The following is a 25,362-nucleotide window of genomic DNA, read 5'->3' as shown; positions in this document are numbered from 1 at the left end:
ATGGGGCTTAAGTTCGCCTCTGTCTGTGTGTGTGTGTGTGTGTGTGTGTGTGTGTGTGTGTGTGTCTCTGTGCCCCTTCAGGCGTGATAGTATCTACACCTACAGGAAGTACAGCGTATGCAGTGGCAGCAGGAGCATCTATGATCCATCCCAACGTTCCCGCCATCATGATCACCCCCATCTGCCCACACTCGCTCTCCTTCAGACCCATTGTGGTGCCGGCCGGGGTGGAGCTGAAGGTATTTACTCTGACTGTTTGAGTCTTTCAACGAGGTAGTTGGCTTTTGCACTGACATCAGAGGTCAAGGCATTAGCTAAATCAGATGCATATCACATACACGTGCTACTACAACAGCTAGCACTTAAGTTACATTATGATAAAGTCTGACTGTGAGTTTTACAGACTGAGACCCCAAATTATTCAAAAAAGACCATTACGTTAGAGGTAAATTAAACTAACTTGTACAGTAAAAGTTCTCATTCCAGTTGAGCAAATTTGTGAAAACAAACTGGTTCTTTGTGTGACTTTTCTTCATTCTTTGCTTGTTGTTTTTTAGATAATGCTGTCCCGTGATGCCAGAAACACAGCCTGGGTGTCATTTGATGGAAGAAAGAGACAAGAGATCTGCCATGGAGACAGGTTAGTCCACATACCTAGCTGATCATCACACCTCAGCCACACAAAACAGCGAGCAAGGCTGAGTAAATGGAGCAAAACAAAGCCCACCCACTCGGTAATGGATAAGTTTAACTCCTCCAGCCGCTGCCTCAACACTTACTGGCTTTGTTACGTAACCTTTTCAACCTGCTTAATGGGCTTGTGGCCAGGAGTGTCCCCTATGGAAGATCCAGCTTCTTCCTTTATGTAACTCACCCAGAGATAATCACCTTCCTGATTCATAAAATGAGCTGCCAATCCTTTAGAGCTATTAAAGAGTGCTAAACAAATACCCAGTGTTGCTTCAGAAGGAAGTACTGTTACGACATCTTATGTCAACATCTCTTTTGTTTCTGTGATTGCAAATACCTGGACTTTTCTTTCCCCGTTCGGCCATCGCCCTTTGTAACAAAAAACCATTTCTGATTAAGTTATTTTTTTCCCCATCCCTGTTCCAGTATTACCATCACCACTTCCTGCTTCCCCGTTCCTTCCATCTGTTTCCGGGACCCGGTCAACGACTGGTTCGAGAGCCTGGCCCAGTGTTTACACTGGAACGTGAGAAAGAAGCAGAACTACCTCAGCTCAGAGGACGAGGAATTCTGAGTCCGTTTCCACCATCTATGAGGTCTTCTCCAAGGTCTCTAGGACTCTCAAGTCTTGGTTTTAACTTGACCATGCTCTGTGCCATTTTGTCTTTTATGGATGGGGGGGTCTCACCAAACTCTATTCAGAAAAATCTTTCATGATAATGTTGCCATTCATATGTATTAAAATGTTTCTATCGAATAATGTGGTACATTAACAAGCGTTGGGCCAAACAGCACCTTTGCTGCGGTCTCCATGTTTTATTTTGGTGGAATCTATGTGTGGGAGTAAGAGGTGAACTATGAAACCCAAAAGAGTTCGATAAAATGAAATAAAAATAGCATTAAATAAATATGGTGTTATGAAAATATGCATTATGAAATAACTTAAACGATTAAACCTCAAATCATTATATAACATGTTTTGGTGACAGTGTTGACTTAAAAAGTGAGATTTTAAAATAACTGAAACAAAAAAAGGAAATGGGGGGGAAAAATTATACATTATACATAATACATTTCTAATTATAAAAAAAAATCACAATTTATTGGAAACTTTTGGGCTCGGAATCTGAACGATGAGCCTAATGAAACTCACTCATGTTACTCTGAGAATTGGGTTTACACCAAGTCACCCACTAAAGTTTTACCTTTTTATGTTGGAAGTATGCCGCATTAATGAGGATATTATGTCATGTTCTAATGTGTAAGCACGTTAAAATGGTGGATTTTTGAATGGAGTTTGGTCCCGCTATTGTTCCAGGATTGTCCCTGTGTTTTCTTTTGTATGCTGTGAAAACTGGCCTTTTGAAGTCCAAATGCAGTTTTGTAGAGGAGGTTTTTTTGACTTCTTCTTGGACTAAAATGCACAAGGTCAGTTGTGGATGGCAGTTACTGCAATACTCTTGATGGGGGTTATCAGGTCTGTTCTAGCACTTTTTAATCTTTAGGAAGGATGGCAGGGACACATCTACTACTTAATAAACAACAAAAGCTGGTTTTCTCAGTAGAGGGGAAAGGCCACATTGCAATTCTCTGGAAAATTCCCTAAAAAGTTCAGTTGAATCAAACTTTCCCGAATTCCATCAATGGATAAAATGTTTTACACAATTTATGAAGTGCTCCCGGGGAAGAGCAGATTTACAGTACATTACTTGGCAATAGTGGCCCAACTGTACAGACTGTGCCTTAAACACTGGTATCATTAATGTATAGAAATATTATTTTTCAAGGTTTACATCATGGTAATTTTTTTAATCACACACAGATCTGTGATTTGTGCATTTTCATTGTAACCACATGTTGACTGTTGTCTTTGCTGTCTGCAGCACATGACACTTGATTGACTAACTGAATTATGTAGTATGCTCCATAGTGTGTAGTCGTTGGATGAGGTGTCAAGAATGCAACAAGGTGATATTAATTCCAGGCAAAGAGACCACAGTTCAGATGTCTTCAGCATATTTTTTAACATTTTAAAATGTCCTCTAAGCCATAGCTGAACTCTGTAGGTTTTATAGACCAGTGTGTGTGTGTGTGTGTGTGTGGGCTGTGTGTGATTTAATGGTCTGTGTATGTTGTTGCATTCGTTCTTATCAGTTCGCTCCAAGTCTGTCACTGTGCAGTCTTTGCTGAATACTTTAAAGTGGCCTATCTTGCATATCTGTTCACCTATAATGTCTAGGCGTTGTGAGTTGGCTCAACAAATTGTGTCAGGGTGAAAAGATGAAAAGTGGTGTCACCTGTTTTAACTCTCAAGTGGACCAGCTCTAAAAGGCAATCATTCCTTTAACTTTAAATGTATATATATATATATATATATGTGATGCTTGAATAGGATGTATTTTGTAAAGTCTATATGTTTATTAACCAGTTTACAATGTATCATTGCTGAAAATAAATCTATTTAGTACTTTTTTACATTACCAAGTTCTTCAGTTAATTCTTTCTGTTTTAGCAGTTCTGATTCTCTAACTCAAATTTTCTCTGTAATTGGTCAAAGTGCAGTAAAGTACATTCACATAGAACCAAAGCTTATTCAAAATGCATTTCAGGACAACTTGAATATTGTAATTTTCAGATGAAGTCGTATAATCCATGTGTCCAAGCAGATACTGGCAGCCAGTGTGGTTTGTTTCAAATATTGGACTGAACTGTTGAGTCCCAGTTAAGCCCAGCTCTACAGATAGCTCTGACTTTCTGTGAAGCATTGTCAACTCTTCTCTTAAAGTGCTTTTCACTTTTGTAACTCTGAGAGCCTCTAACTCTGACTTTTGTATTGGTAAGTTTGTTAATGTTTCTTATATGAATCATGCTATTTTTCTTTTTCCAGAGCACTTTAATAAACAGAGAAAAAAAACTGAAACCAGGAAGTGTGTGTCCTCCTGTTTGACACCTGAATTCAGTTATGGGGTTTATGTTATAAGTCATGGGAAAGTGGTGCAAGTCATGCAGTCCATTAGCAGTATCCACCAAGTTGTGGAAAAAGTTTAAAAATAGAAAAGTTACCAGAAGTGTGCATAACATGTCATAGAACTCAAGTTACAGCCAAATAACTTCATTTTCATTCTTCTTACTGAACAATAAATCAAAACATCAGTCTTGGTTTCATATTTTATTAAGAACCTTGAATAAAAAAGAAACACTTGTGCAATTGAGTGCATTAAGGTGCAGCAGGAGGTTAAGTTAAAAAAATATATCCCAATGAGGCCCAAAGTTGTAGCTCACAAGATTTAAGTTAGACAATCGCAGTTTAAAAAGCAGAGTAAAGTTAGTTAACCTTAAAGTTATTCACAGGAAGGAAAGACAGAGAGCTTTTAAGATAAACTCCTTTTCAAATTGTCCGCCACTTAAAATCTTTGGTGCCTTCAAACACCAATGGGTTCAGCTATTACAGTGCATATAACAGTAAAAAATACTATGAATCCAATCTACAAAGGCATTTATTGTTCATAGAAAAATGTTTCAAGGCAGCGGATATGTGTTGCTATAAGTCCTGTAATTAAGTGTTAGAAAATATAAAATATATACAGTAAAGAGTACATTAGGCTGGAAAGACCTAGATATGACAGATATGTTTGGTGGAGTTAATGTGGAATGAAACAATGAGCTCCATGGTCAGCACCACGGTGCTAAAGCTTCCCCTCAGCATGCAGCTGTGTCCTTGGTCCACGACCACTGCATGTTTTATCACTTGCTGGGTGCAAACACTGCAAAAAGAAGAGTAAGGTTAACGCCAACATTTTGGTACTCTGCCGCTTTGTAGCCAACATAAACAGGCTTAAGGCCAGGTCAGTCAGGAAAACTCAGGGACATGATCAAGACAGTATAACGAGGAAAGTGGTTTAGAAATCTGCCAGGAGATACTGATTAGTTAACATTCCCCTAAAGGAGCGTCTGTTTTGTCTTCAGCTCAACATTTGAAGGACTGAAACCAAGACAAGAAAAGCGGCATACTCACTCCTCTCCCTCAGGCCTTGGCCGAAGGTGTGCATAAGCCTGATGAGGCCCCAGAATAAAACTGCTTTAATCAACAGTGAAATCAAGGCTCCAGTGACAGCGGCTGCCTCCAGGGTGTACGTGCTGTCCTCATACCATTTCATTATCACCTGTAATTAAAGAAAACCAGAAGGGTTCCTGCAGGAATATACCTCTGAATGTACAAATCATCAAACTAATGTACACAAAGTATTTTAAATGATGAAAAGTACATTTAGTACAATTTACAGGTACAATTTTGAGGTACTTTACATGTATAACTTCTATTTTATATATTTTTTTGATTTTTTATTTCTGCTCCGCTATGTTTCAGAGGACAATATTATACTTCTTACTCCACTACATTTATTTGACTTCTGTTACTGTTAAATTACTTTGCTGATTACACTAAGCCGGTGATACCTGAAGCCAAAGATATATCAACTTTATTGTCCCCTTGGGAAAAACCTTTATTTACTCAGTCCAGTTTGACTCAGTCCCACATCCAGCTGCTGTAAATACTCACTAAATTATCAAATGTGTATTAATCCTCGGCTAAAAATAGTCCTCAATGCTGTTTGAGTAACGTTTGCTAAAACACTACATTGCCAAGAAATGCAACATAGTATTCATAGGTGTGTTTTCATTAGTGTATCGCCTGAAATAAGACTGGTTGTGTTTTTGTTACTTTAGATGAAACATTTTATCTACATTCCTATTTCCTCTTCTGTGGAGCCCACCACGTTTCTACAGTAGCCCAGATTGGACAAACCAAACACTGGCTCTAGGTTTTATTGCGTTTTTTGCGAGTTTTGCGGCCACTGGATGCTACTGAATCATACACACTGGCCCTTTAAATGTCTGTGTTTCAGGAGAAGCATCCTGAAATTACTACAACACTACAATGTTCTTTGGGAAAGCCACTCCTGCGTAAATGACCACAGACTGAGTTGTGCATGGATCAGTATTTGTACAAGCTGCTTCATAAAGCATTTTGTGCTCATATGCATAGAAACTCATTGTCAGCTCACCGTGTACATCAGATAAACAAAGAAGGCCACTTGAGGAAGGTTCTGCACCATGAAGATCCAAACTAAGACCTTGGCTTCCTTTAAAACCTGAAAAACAACAAGTAATTACAACTACTGCCCGCTTTTGAATTCGACCACAGATACTCTGAACTGTTTCGACTGCATCTTGTGTGATATTCTCCTCATTAGTTTATGAGCTGTGTGAAGAGCAGCATCGTGGATAAGTAGCACTCACAGCAACAACCCCGACAGCGGCAGTCAGGCAGGCCCACACCACCCCGACGCCCATGATGATGCGGTCGGGAGCAGCGGGCATGGCCGAGTCCGACGTCATGATCAGGATGCACAGACACAACTGAAACACACCAACAACAGCACATCATTAATAAAGTCAGTAGCTCACTGGAAGAGATCCCAACAAATGCTCAACAAACACTTGAGGAGCAACGTGTTGTCCTCCAACAACAGTAGCAGCAGTTGACCTGAAAAAAAACCCAAAACATAAAATGCAACGTGCAGCAATGCACCTGCACACAGCGTCTGACTCAACCAGAAAAACTTGCTCTCTTGCTGATCGCCACAGCTGTTATTACTGTCTATATGTTCACAACAAATCAAATCACATGCAGCAGCAGGTCCAAGCATGTTTTCTGGAGACAGTTCAAAGTCTTCCTAGGGCACATGGCAAATCTCTGATTGAGGCTGGATGAGGGGAATCTGCGTCACCACAAAGGGAAATCCAAACAATCACAAGCAAGGCGCTACAATTCACAGACTGATGATTTATGTAACAGCCTGAAGTCTGTCTGATGGAGGAATTTACCTCGCTAAAACACCCATATGAACAGCATTATGTTAGGAACAACTCATTTGGTCACAAATATTACCTGATCTTAGTAAACTGTTGGAAAAAAAAAACACTAAAACACTAAAAAATGTCACTTGTTAAAGGAACAAAACAAACAACACAGTTACTATCCTGTCACATGTTTGTATGGAGGAATGCACGTGTACCTGAGCCTGAAAGTCAAAGGTCACCATGGAGAAACAAAGGTTAAGCAGAAAGTATTGCTCCTGGAGCCTGTTCAAGGCCCCGCCCACACGGAACGCCATCATGTTGGGCCTCTGGATGAGCAGCAGGGTGCAGATGACGTGGAACAGGCCCAGACTCATGATGCACACGAAACGAACCTGCGACCAAAAAACAGATCACAGCGGCTGATTCAGTTTTCAATGTGTATTTCTACATCCTTATACAATCCTGACGAGTGGTTTGACTCATGATTGATCAAATGATTTAGCATCAGCCATTATCCAGTCAGAGTCAGAGTTCCAAAGATTAACTTGCAGTTTGTTTTCAATATTCACATCCATGTTCTCAACTGGATGTAACTCACACACACAACAATAGTGACATCAAGTGGTGGAACCTTACACTCATTTAAACAGGATGGAAGCTATCTACTGTTATTTCCCCTGTCATTAATAAAGGGGGATTATTAGCAGCAACCAGCAGCTAGTCTGAATCACTGCGTCAGTGCGGTTGGTGTGCTGCTTCTACAATGTACAATCTGATCTTCTCATTATATTGTCTTTTTTTAACAGTTTCAGTTGGGTTTACTTTTTAAAATCAGACAGCTCTAACATTTATCACAATGTTCATCAGTCGCCTTCAATCATTATGTGTGCTCTCAGCAATAAAGCTTCAATGGCGGTAGCGAGTAATTATTAGACACCATTACACTGCTAGATGCTACTAAATCCTACACACTGGACCTTTAAAATGTGTTTTCATTTCCAGTTATTTTTATATTCTCCTACAGCTGCTGCTGAAAAAGCAACATTAAAACAACCTCCTGATTCATACAGATGTCCTATTGTCCTCCCTCTGTATGTCAAGCTGTCCAGATACAGAGGGACAGTTAAAGCTCAGGTCTGACCTCATCTTTTGCGACAAGAGTGAGGGCTCTATCGTAATATTGATGTTTTTAAGTTTTTTAATACTGATTGTTTTTAGCGTATACATATAGGTGGGCGTAGTATAGTATTTAAAAAGAGTTAAGAATTAGAAGACTAACTGAAATCTTAAGAAATTGTGTATACTGATTGAATGTATGTTAATTTCAATGTGTCTTGTTTTTAACAATCTGTGTCCACGCTGGAAGTTAGTGTTATCTCTTGGATTCTTGTTGCTTTGTAAATCCATAAATAAATTTAAAAAAAAAAGTCAAATGAATACAAGATTCAGAAACTGCTGGAGACAGCTCTTCCAAAGCTGTGTTTTTATTGTAAATATGTGAATGATTGTTAATCATAAATGCTTTAGGCGAAGGATCTGCCACGGGCCACTCCATGTGCCGTGTGCTGTCCAGTAGAGGGCGACCTACCAGCAGCTCCTTCTTGTCCTTTGACCCCAGCACGGAGAAGTTGACCACCGAACGAACCATCACCACCAGCATGGTGAGCACAAACGCTACCAGCTCCTGTCTGTTCTCCTGCAACACGCCCCGGCTGATGTAGTAGAGGCCGAACACTGCAGGGCAAACAATGCAGGAGTCATTACAATTATCTGACTGTACATTCCTTACAATGCTGCAGGTACAGAAGACGACCTTTCAAATTAAACTGCACCAACAAATCTGTCATACTCACCAGCATAGCTAAATCTGTGTGTATGCAGAAGTTACACAGTCTGTATTCTCATGACGGATTAAGGAAAAAACATGTAACTGACAACGATTATGACTATAAGAGCTCTAACTGTCATATATTCTCTTAAGTTGGTTGGTCAAATTTTAATAATATAATAAGGTGTTACACTCATGTTAGGATGACTCAAACATTCAGATTCATGTATTCTTGTGATGGGAAACTTGAAATAAAGTTGTTTAAATAAGAAGAAAGAAAAACTTCTGCTTTTTGCAGTTGGCTGTTAACTGGGCGTGGTGTGCCATCAACTTCCTGCTGATGGAGTGACGGTACTCACATATTCCAAACAGCTGTATGAGAGATACGGTGAAGTTGTCCTCATCAGACACATCTGTGTCCATGTTCTGCTTGTAGATGCTGGACGCGGTGAGGCCGAGCAGCACCAGCAGAGACACTATGGTGAAGCAGAAGTAGAGCTTGAGCAGACATGACAGCTCCGACCAGCGCTTTATCTGCAAGAGGAGACACGGATTATACATCTCAGGGAATAAATAAAGACGAGTTTAAGAATTATTTCCCAAAACAGCAGTTCAAGTATGAAAATATAAACACAGTAAGGCTGAGGGACTGGGGTTTCTGGGACTGTTAATGGATTTTGTATTTAATAAATGCAGTAAAAGGATTTACTGATTATGATGATGATATTTGTATCACATCCACTTCATTTTTTAGTTCATCAAAATTAAACTGAACTTGACTTCTACTTTCAGAATTACTAATGTTTTAGGTTTTTTTTCCCCTCCTGCAGCAGCTCACCGGTCCACATGGTGTTGGGATCAGTTCCTGGTGCCTCGGCCTCAAGTTTGGAGACAGAAGGTCTGAGCCCTCCGGTGGCTGCCCAGAAATCTGGTTGCCCAACAAAGGACTGCAGTGTAAAAGAAAATAATTAATAAATGATACCCTGGTGCAGTTTCTTCAAAGCATTGCAGAGACTGAGAGATACAGTTGTTTAAAATATTCCTTCTGGCCACTAAATTATGTTCTGCAGCCCTGTATTACAGATACAGACCGAATACGGCACCAAACCACACTGAGAATATGGGTGATTTCATGTAAATACTACAGTGACTTCTGAGTAACAGACACACTGTAAATAGAGACGTTAAAATATAAAATAAGACTGTATAAAAGGAGCAAAGCAACCAACTGCAAGCACAGGATAACCACTGTTATCACCTGAGTGTTTAAAGACATCTTAAAACACAACCAAATGGACTTTCGAAGTAAGGAAATAAATAAGCTTCTATAGCAGGTTTCTAGAGTGAGTGTTTTACAAGACAATAAAACGAGAGCATGAGACACTTAAACCAACACGACACACAAAACGTCAATAAAAGATTTCAGGCTCCATTAAAAAAACACACAGTGCTGACAGACCCACTGTCTACAGGAGGGCCCCAATGAACCCAGGGGGCCACAACTCCGAGGGCTTGTAATAATAATAATAATAATAATAATAATCATAATAATAATAATAGTTTTACTTGTAAAGCACTTTTCAAGCTTAAGCCAAGTGCTTTCCAGATTAAAACATATACAGAAGTGTTGTGAAACAAGGACAGAGAGAATTTACATATGAGTCAGCTTCCCCATCATGCTTTGCATCAACTGACTGTGGTACAAGGCGAGCTGGAAGTTGTGAAACATGGGACGATGGGAAGAGTCAGTTTTAAATTAAAATAAATATCATGCATCGGATGATTAGTACTGACTTCTATGTTAGTGGATTTACCATCAGCACTCACTCACAATGATAATGGGTTTATGTGTAGGAACAAAGTGAAAGTAGGACAGAAAAGAAATACATGAAGGAATCCAATGGTCAAATACATATAGCATAAAAATGAACAACTATGTAGTAACAATGAATGATTGTAGATCTATTAAATGAACACAGAAATGAATTAACAGATCCATAAAAACACAGACTTTATCAGAACCACAGCCAACAGGTGAGGCACAGACTATAAACACATACTTTATATACAGACTATGATAATAACGCATTGTGACAGTTTATATTCCATTTAAACAGCCTGTTGTTGAATATAACGTCATTCATTAATGATATTAAACAGGCTAATATCCTTTTATTTCCTGATGAGGCAAAGCAGCGAACAGCACAGACACAGTGAGGATTCACCCTCCAGTCTCACACCGACCTTAACTCGTCCATCTCTTCAGGGGCAGCAGGACCGACCGGAGCTTACATCGCTGCGACTCCCAGCTGACCAACTTCACTCAGCCTCACGTTGAACACACCGGAAGAGCCAGCTGACGACTTCTTCTTCTTCTTCTTCTTCTTCTGCTGCTGCTTGGTTGCTCTTCCTCTTGGCTCCACCAACGTGCTGCTGCCCCCTGGAGGACAACAGAGAGCCTCCACTTCCGCTACTCGGAGATTTGACAATTAAGTGTCATTATAACGTTTATAATGTTGATTGTTTGTGTTTGAGTAGCAAAATCAATCACTTTTAACGTTTGATTTGATTGTTGTTATTTTGTGTTGGTGTGTTTGTGACTCTGGCTGCAGAATGTGTTGAGGATCGTGAGTGTTTACTGTGTTTATATATACAGTCAATGGTGTTTACTGCCATCCAGTGGCCACAGTGATGAACTACAACTAACACATTGTTGGAGATGTTGGGGCTAATCATGTACTGCAACCCTGACTCACTGTAAAACCCCCTTTACAGTAAATAAGTCAAATAAACATTTACAAAGACAACAGTGACACTGATCTGTGGTTAGTGCTTGTTATGGTCATTATATAATGAGTTTGCTGCTGGCAGACCGATGTTGTCAGTGTTCTTGTACAATGTGAGCTGGCAATGTAAAACTGTCAAATGAATGTAATCCTTATCAGAAATACATTTATCCCCAGCGGAAAATGGGTTACGTTACAGATGCTCCCAGTCTAGAACAGAAAGAGCAATTATAAGACAAATAGAAAATAAGAAATAAGAAATGCAGGTACAAATGTATATCAATGTAATTACTCCAAATTGAAAATAAAAATCGTAACACAAATGTTTTTAAATTGCAGGTTGTTTGTCTGTCTGGTCTAGTGGCCATTAGAGTTGTTTATACCCCTGTTATAGCCATATATTTATGCTGATCTTGTACTCATGTTAAAGTCAGTTATCAATATATATATGGTTTCGAATAACGAGTGTTCATTGCCCTCTAGTGGTCGCAATACTGAACGACAACACACATATACACACAGACATACATTACATTATTATTATTGATGATATGAGTTTTTAGAAATGCCTTTTCAAATCAAATCTAAATGAGCAATTTTAAAATTACCACAACCGAACTGACCCAAAGTTTTTTTTATGACAATTATTTTGAAGCACTATTGTTTCGTGGCAGCTCCGTCAAGTTGAAATGAGTCTTACCGGAAACGCAGAGATTTTAATATGTAAAATAAAAGCACGTTTTTTTTTTTATTCAGGCGAAAGTGAATCATTTAGAATCAAGTTTACCTCACAGTTAAAAATGCACATCTAAAAAATGTTCAGAGCAATCAAAAGACAAAACGAGTGTGAACCTACGCTGAATATTAGCTAGGGGTTATTATGTGGATATTATTTTACTTTTAATTTGAAGGGTTGTACCGGTATTCGGTTGTTGTTGCGGGTTAGCTTGACACTGCGAAGTGATCGTTGTTAGCAGCCACGTCTCAAAGTCAGGTGCACAGATATGAGCAACCAGGTAGACAGGTACATGTGAGTGTGCAGTGTTATCTGTCTCACCCACAGCCGGGCAGTATGGCTGATAGCACGCCTGGCTTTATAACGTTAGCTTCCACTCCTTCACATCCAATGTTGCCGCTGCTGCTAGCTAACGTCAATGTGCAACTTCCTCCTATAACGCTGCTTACGGTGTTTTTCCGTCTTAATAATTGAAGTGTCCAAATTCAAAGAGAGGTAAGAGCTCGCCTTCTTTACATTTTGAGTCTGCGTGTTACCCTGCCAGAAGAAAGCTAGCTGCAAACTTAAACTGTTGTCTGTATGATTAAAGCTAACGTTACATTGTTTGCTTATTGAGAACAAAGCTCTGGGCGTTTCTGCATCTGTGAACCGCTCTTTATATCGCCAGTGTTAACAAACCCAGGCAGCACAGATTTGCATTGAGGTTTGCATTGTGTGGTTCAGTCTTATTTCAGCAACATGCACAGCTTAGAGGCTAAAACCACTGCTCCCTGTCATATGTTGTGGCTGTGTTTATGTCAATTTGTAGTAGTGAAAAGAAGTAAAAAGAGTATGCATCTGAAGTAATAGTAATGGATATTAATAAGCATTATGGGATTGTTATTTTCTGTAAAATATCAGACCAGCAGCTGCAACAAGTGGATCAACAGTTAATACATGTGTGATACCAAACAGTGAGTTTCCATCCTGTAACGCTCACATTGACTGTTCACTCTGTGTCTCTCACCTGACTGTTCTCCAGGACAGTGGACATCAGGACCTGAACGCATCCCCAGCATTTATTGGAAGACTGAGAGGCTGATCGATTGCTGGACCAATCAGAAGATGGACTGACATCGAAAACTCTCATCGTTCCCCTCACCTCCCTCTTATCACCCTCCTGTTGGGCCCCTGGGGGCCCTCAGGTAGCAGGCGTGATGCCAGGCAGCAGGCAGACCGCTAGGCACCCGTTGTGGCACCTCCTGTCACCGTTCCGCACCCGCCAGGAGCGAGTGGTTCTGGCCCGCAGCGAGAGCCTGCCTGGGGAGCAGGTGCTGAAGATCACAGTCACAGAGACCACGGTGATCGAGGCCGAGTCAGGGGTGTGGAACTGGCGCTCCATGACCTACCTGGGCCTCTGGTACTTCTTCAGCTTCTGCACCCTGTTCCTCAACAAGTACATCCTGTCGCTGCTGGAGGGGGAGCCTAGCATGCTGGGTAACGAGAAGGAATAATATACATCTGTTACTACTAATATTAATGTTATTAACTAGACTGAATAGGGCATGGGACTTGTACGTTATTGCTTTGTATGATTTTGGTAAAATCTTATAGGAGATTTTGTAGGTTGTAGCTCTGTAACTATATATTGCATTTCTAGTGTTACTGTATTTCTAAAGCATACCATGAGTCTACGGTTTGCTTCCTACCCTCCAGGCATGTAAAACGGCTTGTTTTGGGAGAGGTCATGTTACAGAAACATGAAACATGTTTGAGAGGCGTTATCATTTCAGTGAGCAACCTTTTCTTATTTTTGTCAAAGTTACACTATAGGGAAAAGTTTTTGAAAAAACGGACCTTTTCCACAATGACACCACATTAGCTTATTGTTTTTCGTCTGCAATCACTTATTCAAATTTAAATATGTCAAATGGTTCACTACATTGGATTTCCTAACTCCAGCGTGTTCATGTCACTAAGAAGATTTTTGTCATTCAGTTCAATCGACACCTTACATGCTGCAGGTGTTTTGTGGCTGGAGCTTTTGTTGTCTTGCTGACTCATTCCCATGCTCCGCAGGTGCTATTCAGATGCTCTCCACCACCGTCATAGGCTGCCTTAAGATGTACGTTCCCTGCTGCCTGTACCAGCACAAGTCCAGAACTGAGTACCCCCCCAACTTCATCATGATCATGCTGTTTGTTGGACTCATGAGGTGGGTCCTCTCTCTCTACACTGCATGATTTCTAACAAATATTTTAGCTTCCAATAAAGTAGTACAGTCTTAATAATGGATTTACAAATGCAAGCCCAGTCTTGATCCCTTGCATGACTCCCTTTGTTAGGTTCACCACGGTGGTTCTGGGCTTGGTGAGCCTGAAGAATGTGGCGGTATCTTTTGCTGAGACAGTGAAGAGCTCAGCACCCATCTTCACTGTTATCATGTCCAGACTGATCCTGGGGGAGTACACAGGTAACGGACACACTGATGGATGTCTGTGTGAGGGTTCAGGGTATAAAATGTCAGGATACCAGATATTTAGGGGACACTAAAGGGACACTGCATGTATCCAAAGTGACATTGACACCTCTCTAAAACCTTTCTCTATTCCGTTTACTTCATGCAGAGTAAAAGGGAAATCTTTTGTTTTTTTTCCAGTCACCATTACAAATGTCTTTTATGTAACTCCCAACAACAACAATTGAAGTAAGGAATGTGGTCGTACTAGTAGGAGCATGGCATCAGGCCATAGCTAATGTGGTTCTAAGTATTGTGTACACTATTTGTTCTGCTACCTGCAGGTCTGTGGGTGAACCTGTCCCTGTTCCCTGTCATGGCCGGCCTGGCCCTCTGCACAGCTACGGAGATTAGCTTCAACATGCTCGGCTTCTCCGCCGCTCTCTCCACCAACATCATGGACTGGTACTGCAGCTCTCAACGCAGCTATCCCCCCACAGCAGTGTGATGCTTTGTTTAACCCCTTTGTCTCTGATCTCAGTTTGCAGAACGTATTTTCCAAAAAACTGCTAAGTGGAGACACATACAGGTTCAGGTAAGACTGTGTTTACCCTCCTATTCATATTGCATCATTTAAAGCAATCAAACACTTATTATAAAAACTCTGTTGACCTATTTCAGCCCTCCAGAGCTGCAGTTTTATACTAGTGCAGCAGCAGTCATCATGCTAATCCCTGCCTGGGTGTTCCTCTTGGTAGGTCAACACACAATTGCTACAATTATTATAGTATTGAGTTATTGTAACAGTAAGGCAAGTTGTACTTTAAGTCTGTAGTAGGTCATTTTCTTAAATAAGAAGCCGTATGACATCAGGTGTTAGACAATGCAGTAGTAACGTTTACAGAAGAATAATTAAAACAAATAGTTAATTAATTCGGTTGTCGATGCTGATGGTTGTCGTGCTCCGTTTCCAGGACATCCCAGTCATCGGGAAGAGTGGGCGGAGCTTCATCGTCAGTCAAGACATTATCCTGTTGCTGCTTTTTGACGGCGGCCTGTTCCACCTGCAGAGCGTCACTGCCTATGCTCTCATGGGACGGATTTCACCTGTTACCTTCAGGTGAGGGAGACAGACACAAAACCCATTTATAACGTGGCTCTCATGCTTTTAACTGCTTATACCAGCAGTAGGTTTTGGTTTTCTGATGGAGCTGATAATTAAACACACTGTTGGCCGCTTTATTCTGTAAACATGCCTTGTGCTGAATGTAATCCCTTTTATCTCCAGTACAGCAGAGCTCTTGGTATGGGGCATCAACACGCTGGAAGATGGCCCCTGCTTCTGCCATTAAAGAGAACTGCAACGATTTTACACATCAGTGTCTGTTTATAGGTCTTAGGGAGTACTAGTGCATATTAAAAAGGTTTCACACATAGACATACGTGGCTCCAGAGGACGTTAACCCCTACTAGTATAACACACCTAATTGTCTTCAGTCAGGTTGTGAAATGTAAGCGATGTAAGCAAGAAAAACACACGTAATAGGAGACCTCTGGTCCTGCTGCTTTGAAAAAAAGAAAACTGTCCGTTGTTAATCCTATAGTGTTATAGGAGTGCCAAGCAAGTGGTGCGGCGCTCTATCTGAGAGGATATTCAGGTATTTGGGCTTAACAGGTTTTCAAACGTGTACCTTCCCACACCTGGCGTGGAGGGAGTGTGTGTGAAGCATAGTGTATGCCAAAAATCTTACTCGTTCTTTGAGTAATAACTCCAAGAATAAACGTCCATAAGTCTGCTTTGAAATAAGAGAAAAATGCTCCTTATACACCTCCTTATAACTCCAGAAGTTAACAGCTAATAGCTAATTCGGCTTTACTTTAATGGTGCCAGTTTGCCATGGAAACTTCCTGTTTACATCCCCTTAAGCCTCCAGATTATGGCAACTGTAGTTCCAATACTAAGAGCATGATTATGCCCCAAACAGAAGACAGAACAATAATATATGTATGTTAGTAAAGTGACTTCAGAAGGTACCCATAATATAGACTCTTGCTACTGTTGCTACGGTATATGAAAGCAGTTAGAGTAACCCGTTTATAATGGGAGTCTTACCCGTGTTAGTAATTAATAATTAACAGATACGGTCCCCCTAAGGCCATAGGTTGTATCATTTTTATTTGTATAACAGTAACAACCCTCCTCTCCTCCTCAGTGTTGCCAGCACTGTCAAACATGCGCTGTCGGTTTGGCTGAGCATCATCGTGTTCAGTAACCAGATCACCATCCTAAGCGCCGCAGGCACCTTCTTCGTGTTCATCGGGGTCCTCTTGTACAACAAGGCCCGGCAGATCCAGAGGCAAACCTTACATGCCATGGTTGCTGAGCAGAACCACAAACCACTACTTCAGGACCAGGACTTCCAAGCCCCTCAGTCTCACTGAGGGACTTAAAATGCTGCCTGAAACGAGATCATGGTATTAACAAAATTCTGTCTGCTTACCTGTGGCTGTCAAGATCTGATGACTGGATATTTGTCTGTTCTTCACCACACACACATTCCAGTTAAAGGGGACCCACTCGCGTTTTTCTTCCAGGTTTCAATTTGTTTCACTGTCGTGTCTTAAAACTCAAAGTAAACTCTGGTGACTGGCTTGGTATGGTCAGTGTCCGTATGACTAAGCCATCACTAGTCCTGTGGAACAGTATAAACAGTATTTCTTTGTCCATAACATACTTACACTTTAATCATCCTTGATCATTTCTTTGTATAATAACGGTCGGTAAAAGGAGATGCTCAGGGTGTACTTCAGCTTTTTGAAGGAAGTCTCTTCTGTAAGCTTTTTGTCTTACATTTGCATTTCAGAGTGTGCTGGTTTATCTCATCTGTGGTACAGCAGCTGCTGAATGTATGCTATTGTGAATATCTGTAAAGCATTTAAGCTGTACAATTGAAATTTTGTGACGGTGTAACCTACACTGTATTATACAATGTAAAATTGATCTTGATTGCATCTGAATTTAAGATGTGAATTGGGCACCAGTGCCTGGCTCATCCAGCCAAAGCGTAGACCAGCTGTTTGACACATTTGTAAACAATGTGTGGGACATTTGAAAGCAACATACTGCATTCTAGGAATGCTTGTGTCTACCGTTAAATGTTGCAGGCGTACGAAAGGGTTTTATGTACCTGTGCATCTTCTCTTTGTTTTTCTTTGTAAACTTACTGCATGCTTGGATAGCTGCCCTGGCAACCCTGAACAGGGAGAGAATTAGAATTAGAGAATGAATCGATCAGTAAGCTGCTGTATATTACACATTCATAGTCTTGATTGAAAACTGATTTATTACAACTTGGGTTTTATTTTCGTTTATGTCCGACAGAACCAACAAAAATAAACCCAACGTAATAAACCAGAGTTTTCCTTTCAACCAAAAGGCTTAGGCATATACCACTGGTTAAAGTGGCATATGCCAACTGTTAGTGAAGTTCATGATGAGAGATGCAACAACAGATGAAATTTTACGTCCTCATTGTCATTTTAGCTCCTTACGGTGACTGTGAAGTTTCTGTTTCTGAAATTAGTGCCACGTCGCCATCTTGCCATAAACATCCGGGTGGTGCCAGTTCTCACCATACTGCTTCAGTCATACTGTCTCCAGTCTAGTCCAGGCTTCTTTCCCAATTTTTCTGAGGTCAGTGACTTACAAAGTCCATCAGGTGTCTGATAGGACTAATCTGTGTTAATCGTTATCAGTCTGACGGTTAAGTGGTTCGGTGGTTTGTAAGCATTGTAGTAATGCTCCACTTTTGCATGTGCCTTGAGAAGCAGTCTTTGTCTTTTCTTGCGTTATCCCCACACTTACAAATCTGAGTTGTTGTTTTCTACATCTTCATTCTATATGGTTTTGTTGGAGAATTTCTGTCTCAGTTAAGTGCTTTTAAAAACAGGTGCAGGCTGAAATTCAATACCAATACCCTACAAATATATCTGTAATCTTCCATAGTGACTCTTTGGAATGCTGCTTCAGGGGGCAAGTTCAAACATGCAGAAGTGGCAGGCAGTTATGAACTGTATATTTGGGAATGTGCAAATAAAAGGTGTACAAATATTCACTCATGTGACTCTTTAAGTGAGGATGTAATGATGTTTGATGGACATTGTGCAGAGAATAAAAGTACTTTCTCTTCAGTACATTGTGAGTGTATTTGTATTTTAGGTGATCTCATGCTGTTTTGCATATTTACAAACACACTAGCATAATTATATTTAGTTTTTGGAAATACCCTACTCGTTCTATAGTTATTTTATCAGTGTTTTTAGAAATGATGCTGATAAGAGTAGTGAGAGTGAATCCAAACAGTTAGGTTGCAAAAAACAAAACAAGGTGCAAGATGCTACAAAGCTCAGCAGAGAGTCAGGAGAGAGAGAAAGAGAAAACAGAAAAACAGAAACATCAACATCCGCTGTCAAAGAAGCAGACTAAAACTGGTCACAGCTTTGGCCTCAGAGCAACACATGTAGGATCTCATTTCCAGGATGGGTAGACATGCAAAAGGTGCCGGAGTTTGTACAGATTATACGAAAGTAGCAGCATATTAAAATGACACAAATACTGTTTAATTAACTGAGTCTTAACAACTTTTCTGATCTTTACCCATTTTTGAATGCTAAAGGTCACGCAGAGTAGGGTTCCACCTACAGTTTGTTTGTATGTTGCCTTCAAATGCAATTTCTAGGGGGACTTTAACTAGAAGGACTCGAGTCACCAATAATGAAATCAACTACATTCTTTGTATTGTATATTTATTAGGAAATCATTTTCACTTTTTGTGTCCAGTTGACAAGAATAAAATGCTTTGAAATAAAAAAACAAACTATAGTAAAATATGTGTCCATATGCAACAAAGTTATAACGTTTACATTCACATTTTGTGTTAACTGGATTTGACTTCCAGTAAAAATGAGCAGCTTAACCTTCATGTCTTCCATCAAAAGTGGTTCAAGTCACAGGAGACTAATTAATCAAAAGTGTATCATAAATTGAAGTGTGTTAAGGTTTCTGACACTGGCTGGATGAGAGTTGACCTATTCCACGTAGACTTTAAAAGGTTTAAAACAGCATTTCAGGCTCATCGTGTTAAAACAAACAGTCTGTTTCAACTGATAATGTTAAACAAACCTGAGAATATCTGACCTACAGTCAAGTTGTGTGTGTGTATAGTAAAATCACAGGAAGAACTGTGAATGTGCGAGGCAAGGAGTGTATCGCACACTGTCGAGAGCGAGGCGGTCATCTCACTGGTGGACAGAAAGCCCTCATCAGACTCTCGTAACTGAGGAAGGTGACGGCGTTGACAGGGAAGGCCCTCAGGCTGTTCAGTAGGAGGCCTTTGAAAAAGACCCTCACTCCCTCCTCTCTGACGCTCACTCTCATGCAGTGGAGTACCCCGCTGTACTCCCGGCCGCCGGCCCCCGACATCTGCAGACGAGCTTTCACCACGTCCATGGGCGTTGCAAAAGCCCAGGTCACCACGCCCGCTAATCCACCGGCCATCAATATTGCAAACGTACCTGAGGACAGAGAAGTTTAGTTCATAGTGAAAATGTTTAAGGTCATGTGAGTACTGAGATTTTTGTTTGGTAGCTTTCATATGGACTTTGTTGATGTAGGTCATATAGAGGGATTAGTATTACATTGTTGATAACCAGTTACAAACTCCTTGTAGTACATTCAAGTCAAAGTTTTGACACAGTATCTCATAAGATTCTCATAATATTTTAGAATTTTGACACAGAAAGGTAAGACTAGCATCATTTTGATTTACCATGATTTAAAAAGAAATGTATTTATAATTTCTTTATAATGACCGTCGATATTTCCCACCCTGGTTACATATTTACTGAGAGTCAGTACTGCTGCACTGTTGACTCTGAAACTGACCTGGCTCTTTGCCAGTCTCGGTCAGAGCCTTTCGAGTGACTTCGTAAGGCAAGAAGTAGAGTCCATAGCAGGGTACGTCCCTCAGGGCGAGGGCCAGCCCTCCTCTGAACAGACCCCTGGGCCCTTCCTCCTTCAGGATGACGGCAACACAATGAATCGGTCCTCGGTATCGCTTGGCTGTTGCTTGACCCTGCAGTCGCACCTTCACCAGGTCGATGGGTGCACAAATAAACACCTGAAAGCAGATCACGTTAAAGACATAAAACATATGACATAAAGCCTTCAAAAACATACCATATTAAAAGGATAAGTCTGCTCATATTCTCTCTTTTTTTACTGTGAACAATTTCCATTAAAAGACTACAAACAACAAAGACTAACACTAAAATGCTTACTCCTCTGTGCCATAGAGCTCCATTGTTGTCCAAAAGCTATGAAATACACACCACGAGCCACACCGTTGCACTGAATTTCTGAAGTGTTTTGATGACAGTGGAGCTCATCTATCTGCAGGTACAATAAAACCATACATGCTCTCCCTCCATCAGCCAACTTCATTAGATTTTCCCCAACTATCAGTAAAACTGGCTGACATGGTTGGTATAACACAGATTTACCATATAATTACACCATCAAAAGTGTTTGTTGACCAGAATAAATATAAGTGTCATCCCCACTAGAAGCTACAATATGCATTACGTGACAGAACTCCTGACTCTTGTATCCTCTGGTGGCTGAGGCTGTTGTTGTTTGTCACTTGGTGCGTCTGTCCCTGCAGACTGTGGCTCATTTCACTATTCAGCCATGTTATGGCTTCATTAAAAATCTCTTTAAATTATAGTTACTGTGTACTTATTTTATGGAAACAGTATTTGTTCCTCCTGCTCTTGCTTTTTTTATGAGGAATTCACCGACGTAGAGCAGACCTCTATCAAATCCCTGCTTACATAGTAAGTAAATCTCATTTATGAAACACAACACCCACAGTAAAAGGTTCAGGTGCTGCCTTTCTCTTGATTCAAGAGCTCTCTCTAATCCTTAGTCAAATTTACTCTAAGCATTTTGGGAATAAGAAGACAGTCTTGTTTGGGAACCTCTTGGAGGCCTCCTGGTGGTCAGATAAAATACTGTGTGGTCACTGATTGTCATGAAATATGAACAGGTAGTTATGATCCACAGAGGATAATTCCTAATGATTTTGGTGATGCTACCGATTCACTCTTGAACAACAGATTTCTCTTAAGTTGCTCTTAAAGTATGGTGTTCATGGTTCTCTCAGAGCAAATTCTAAAGATTCACATTGACTGCTACACTTTTGATTTTCTAAACCTTTGGCCTCTCCTGTGGTGCCCGGCTCAGGTCAAACACATTCATAAACCACTCCGATCAAGACTTTTGTTTGGTAGGCTGTAATGAACATTGCAACCTCTAGGGGGCCAGTCGCACTTTACACTTTAAGTCTTATTTTTACACAACAACCTTCACCTGCCTCATAGTAGGTGGGGAACACACATGCTACATAAAATAGTGAGTAGTGGTCAGTTTTATAGCATTTGTTGTCCTAATATCTACACCTATAAGGTGCTTTGGATAAAGCCAGTCAGTGGCATCTACATGTTCTTACCTGCACCAGGCCTGAGAAGCAGCCGGCAGTGAAGACCTGTGCAGCAGAGGCCGGCTTACCTTGACTGCGGTCACTGCGCTGAGACTGAGTGAGGTAATCTAAGGCATTACTGTAAGAGCCAAAGACAAAAGAGTTGACGATGCCCGTGGTCATCACTGGAAATGCCATGCCCTTGAAGAATCCATGGAGCTGATATAATGAAGAGACAAATATGCATGCTTTAAAACGTTCTGTAATGTGTTTTTCTAAGTGCGACTGGTTGTATTTGTGCAGTGATATCTGGTGAAACCATTTAAGACACATACCCCTTCATGAGAGTATGTTTTAGCCACACAGTGAAAAATCCCTTTATACACAGACTGGGCCTGCAGGCGCACCTACACATGAAACATGAGGAGTCAGAAAAAGGCTACTTTTGTGCATTTAGTCATGTTTATAGGTTTCAGTATCTCTGCATACAACCTTCACTGTGTCTAATGGGTGTCCAACTGCCAGTCCCACTGCACCTGCAATAACCAGCAAGGAAATGTTATTTCTCCACATGTATACAAACACTATATTAACTCTCATGAATACGTTTCTTTGTTGTTTTTTCTTTACCTGAAATGCTCCCAGCTATGAATTCCAAAAAAGGCATGACTGGCACAATTTCACAGCCTGCAAAGAAGACCAATGTGTTTGACCTGTTACAGAGATAAAACACCTGAGGATGCAGATTTACAGCTGCTATAAAGCAAACTGACTGTGGTTTGGTAGCCTAGGATAGTTAATATATGACTGACAGTTAAGTATGGGTATATGTTTACATCCAATTAAGGCCAAAGGTGATTGTAAAATCCTGTTAAACTAATAAAAATAAACGTTCAAACTGAATGGCTTTTTTTTGCACAAGTATTCCTCTTTTTTTTGCCAAACGTCTTATGTAACTTTGGGGGGTTTAACATCACACGATTGGGCACATTTACTTTTCAGAGCATTGTTCACAACTCTTCATTTGACATTTAACGTTACCTCCGTTAGTGTTTAACGTTGTTAGTCTGAGTATTACAGTTACTAAGATTAAAAGATACATATCGCGTGTAAAAACCGTAAAAACCGTAAAAAATGACACATGGAGCTAACTGTCAAACGGTGTATTATTAGACATATTTCGTGCAAAAGGAGGTTTGTTAATGAACACTACCTTGCCTACCTTTCGTAAGCGTCACCTCATTGTATGAATACCTCCATACCTGGCTCAGTGTTTATCACCCTGTTGTTGCAGTGTCACAACTAATGACTGCTCTCGGACAGTCTCCAAGTTACACACATTTAATAGAACATTTCCTGTTTGACACGGCTTCGTTTTCAAAATAAAAGCCACCTTAAAATACGTCACTGTAAGAAATATAATTTAATCTGGTTTACCCTTATGTCAAGTTGTCTAAAACCACTTCTTGCAGTTAATGTTTTCTATGGCACTCACCCATTTAAGATTGTGTAATGGGGCCCAGAAGTATCTTATCTTTCAATTACATTTTTGACATGTTTATGTCTTCCGGGTGTGTAACATTTTGTTTTGAAAGTAAAACCGCATGATTTCCGCTAATATTACTGCGCTTGTTTTGATTTTTCTTGTGTGGTCGAAGTCTTTTTTTGTTTGTTTCTGAGACTTAAATCTAGTAAAATAAACACCATCCATTTATTCTTTGTCAGTTCTTTATGTCTATGGAGCTGAACACCAAACACACCGCATCTGGCAAAACATGGCATCAGTAACTTCATCCCGTGGATAAAAAGCACTGCAGTATTTGGAGCGTGCAAGTGCAAACAAGTTTATTGTGATAACTGTATTTCAGGACATTGGATTTTAACTTTTAATTTTTTTTACTTTGCTTGTATTTTTTGTTATGTTTTATTCAGCCACAAGTGAACACAAACTAGTTTTGCTAGCAATAGTTATCTGGTGCTTTCAACCCATATATGTATTGCCTATCAGCAGATCTCTGTTGATGCATTGCTAGGAACTGTTGTCATCTTATTCTTACTTGTTTTTTGACTATTTTTTGGCCTTTAGAAAGTTAGATCAGTCAGATGACTAATTTGGCCAGTCACGGACATTCTGCTGTCAGACCTTTGAAACTCCTTGGTTACTGTGTCTGTTTCTTCAGGATCATTATCCTGCTGCGTTGCAAATGCAGCACACAAACTTCACTTTTTCTGTTTCAAATTCAATGTGTCTTTAAGCTCAATACTGTCCAAACACTAATATAAATAAACTCAATTTTCATGTCCTTAAAACTTTTTAGGTGTTTTTCTGGAGTGTTTTCCACCAAACTGATATTAATTATGGGGGAAACATGAGGCTGTATCGAAATACTCACTATGAACCTTTTACCCTCATATCAGTGAAACTTTTACTTGTTGTACATTAGCCTTATAAACTGCAGGGAGACAAACTCATTAGAAAGCATAATGATAAGTCCCAGTTCTTAAACAATGGAGACACACAAGACAGAGCTGTTCATTTGTCAAACGAGGCTATGTGAGTGTTTTTAGAGATTTTTATGGTATTAGAGAACTCCTGTATCCACAATAGGAAGGAGGGCAGTGGAGCTCTGTTCAGTCTATGATCAGGGTGCACCTGACTCACATAACTTTATCCAGGGATGAGTTAGGGGTTTCACTCAGCATTACAGCATCCAGTGATCTGCCTTGGATTGGGATTGTACAGGGCTTTGGATGACATATGTCATGGTTCTGCTGCTGAATATAAAACAAATTAAACCAGAGGGAAATTGTTGAATACACAGTATAAGGAAACAAACAGCAACAGTAGATTTCAAATGCAATAAAATAAAATATATTAAATAATTATTAAGATTTAGTGGTAAAGATGTTATTGCTAGAAATACATCTATATGTATAGATTGTGCTGTCTATCAGACACAATGAAACATTTACCAATGTACAGTCCAGTGGCAGCCTTTCTTTTGGTCATAGTCATAACAGTCAGTCAACACTGATGAGCTGATTGTATCGGGACTGCATAGAAGAAATAAATACATTTGCTATGAATACATCACAGTTTCAATAAAGGGAAAATTACATACAACAGACAACTCTGTACCCTCCTCTCATTGCATACTGCTTACTATTAATATAACTATTCACAAAAATGTCCATATCCACCAATGATATTTTGGGAGGGGGTCAATTGTGCAGAAACACTTCTAATAACCTGCAGAAGCAAGAAATATCAAGGTACAGACAAACAACGTCATCACCGGTGGACGCTGAGCTGCTTGTAAACAAACTACGGGTGACGCCAATGTAATGCGCCGTGAAGCGTTGAATTAGCGGAGGAGAAGCCGCGTCTCGGGTCGTCGTACTGTTTCTGTCCGCTGCTGGTTTTAAAATGAGTCTCTGTGTGTTATAACACTGCGTCAGTGACCGTAGAAACCCGTCGTCATGCC

At 40.2% G+C, this 25,362-nt stretch overlaps 4 protein-coding genes across 9 annotated transcripts in view; 2 read left to right on the top strand and 2 right to left on the bottom strand.

Annotated features, from left to right (window-relative positions):
- The window catches only part of nadka (NAD kinase a), a 20,248-nt gene extending 16,644 nt beyond the window's left edge, over nucleotides 1–3,604 (top strand). For both annotated transcript variants that reach the window (XM_035657231.1, XM_035657232.1), the window contains 3 exons: nucleotides 82–239; nucleotides 558–640; nucleotides 1,117–3,604. In XM_035657231.1, the coding sequence (XP_035513124.1) occupies nucleotides 82–239; nucleotides 558–640; nucleotides 1,117–1,264 (389 nt within the window). In that variant the 3' untranslated portion in view covers nucleotides 1,265–3,604. The remainder of the gene's footprint in view (nucleotides 1–81; nucleotides 240–557; nucleotides 641–1,116) is intronic.
- A 242-nt stretch (nucleotides 3,605–3,846) lies between these two features.
- On the bottom strand, nucleotides 3,847–10,782 carry LOC118325028. The gene is made up of 9 exons (XM_035657579.1): nucleotides 10,625–10,782; nucleotides 9,219–9,327; nucleotides 8,740–8,914; nucleotides 8,141–8,286; nucleotides 6,768–6,944; nucleotides 5,989–6,108; nucleotides 5,754–5,840; nucleotides 4,706–4,853; nucleotides 3,847–4,454 (listed from the first exon to the last, which is right to left on the bottom strand). The coding sequence occupies exons 1-9, from the start codon at nucleotides 10,636–10,638 to the stop codon at nucleotides 4,435–4,437; spliced, it is 996 nt and encodes a 331-aa protein (XP_035513472.1). The 5' UTR covers nucleotides 10,639–10,782; the 3' UTR covers nucleotides 3,847–4,434.
- Nucleotides 10,783–12,094: 1,312 nt separating this feature from the next.
- LOC118324645 (solute carrier family 35 member E2A-like) lies at nucleotides 12,095–18,530 on the top strand. 4 transcript variants are annotated; one of them, XM_035657071.1, is made up of 9 exons: nucleotides 12,095–12,182; nucleotides 12,924–13,378; nucleotides 13,961–14,096; nucleotides 14,227–14,354; nucleotides 14,684–14,804; nucleotides 14,881–14,934; nucleotides 15,021–15,093; nucleotides 15,314–15,459; nucleotides 16,553–18,530. In XM_035657071.1, the coding sequence occupies exons 2-9, from the start codon at nucleotides 13,099–13,101 to the stop codon at nucleotides 16,779–16,781; spliced, it is 1,167 nt and encodes a 388-aa protein (XP_035512964.1). In that variant the 5' UTR covers nucleotides 12,095–12,182; nucleotides 12,924–13,098; the 3' UTR covers nucleotides 16,782–18,530. The 4 variants fall into 4 exon arrangements, with proteins under 4 accessions (XP_035512964.1, XP_035512963.1, XP_035512962.1 ...); XM_035657070.1 differs by having other exon boundaries at nucleotides 12,101–12,190; XM_035657069.1 differs by having other exon boundaries at nucleotides 12,101–12,397.
- Nucleotides 18,531–19,138: 608 nt separating this feature from the next.
- Nucleotides 19,139–23,212, bottom strand: LOC118323877 (solute carrier family 25 member 45). 2 transcript variants are annotated; one of them, XM_035655936.1, is made up of 7 exons: nucleotides 23,100–23,212; nucleotides 22,508–22,564; nucleotides 22,370–22,413; nucleotides 22,213–22,284; nucleotides 21,908–22,096; nucleotides 20,284–20,518; nucleotides 19,139–19,913 (listed from the first exon to the last, which is right to left on the bottom strand). In XM_035655936.1, exons 2-7 carry the CDS (start codon nucleotides 22,542–22,544, stop codon nucleotides 19,633–19,635), a joined length of 858 nt encoding a protein of 285 aa, XP_035511829.1. In that variant the 5' UTR covers nucleotides 22,545–22,564; nucleotides 23,100–23,212; the 3' UTR covers nucleotides 19,139–19,632. The 2 variants fall into 2 exon arrangements, with proteins under 2 accessions (XP_035511829.1, XP_035511830.1); XM_035655937.1 differs by having other exon boundaries at nucleotides 22,508–22,590; nucleotides 23,100–23,198.
- Nucleotides 23,213–25,362: the final 2,150 nt, after the last annotated feature.

Source organism: Morone saxatilis, unplaced genomic scaffold (genome assembly GCF_004916995.1).
Source record: "Morone saxatilis isolate NCDOM2014 unplaced genomic scaffold, NCSU_SB_2.0 Contig15, whole genome shotgun sequence".
Taxonomy (NCBI): domain Eukaryota; kingdom Metazoa; phylum Chordata; class Actinopteri; family Moronidae; genus Morone; species Morone saxatilis.
The sequence above is the reverse complement of the archived record's forward strand: the minus strand, read 5'-3'. Positions and strand labels throughout refer to the sequence as shown.

Bases quoted from the DNA above. Each gene is read 5' to 3' on its own strand.
- LOC118324645 (XM_035657071.1), top strand. From the start codon at position 13,099: ATGCCAGGCAGCAGGCAGACCGCTAGGCACCCGTTGTGGCACCTCCTG. The intron at 13,379-13,960 runs GTAACGAGAAGG...CATGCTCCGCAG, and splicing joins GGGGGAGCCTAGCATGCTGG to GTGCTATTCAGATGCTCTCC. The intron at 14,355-14,683 runs GTAACGGACACA...TGCTACCTGCAG, and splicing joins GATCCTGGGGGAGTACACAG to GTCTGTGGGTGAACCTGTCC.
- LOC118323877 (XM_035655936.1), bottom strand. From the start codon at position 22,544: ATGCCTTTTTTGGAATTCATAGCTGGGAGCATTTCAG. The intron at 22,097-22,212 runs GTATGTGTCTTA...TCATTATATCAG, and splicing joins AAACATACTCTCATGAAGGG to CTCCATGGATTCTTCAAGGG. The intron at 20,519-21,907 runs GTAAGAACATGT...ATCTGCTTTCAG, and splicing joins GCTTCTCAGGCCTGGTGCAG to GTGTTTATTTGTGCACCCAT.
- LOC118325028 (XM_035657579.1), bottom strand. The intron at 6,109-6,767 runs GTACACGTGCAT...GGTGTGTTTCAG, and splicing joins CCTTTGACTTTCAGGCTCAG to TTGTGTCTGTGCATCCTGAT. The intron at 4,854-5,753 runs GTGAGCTGACAA...CTTTAATTACAG, and splicing joins TTGTTTATCTGATGTACACG to GTGATAATGAAATGGTATGA.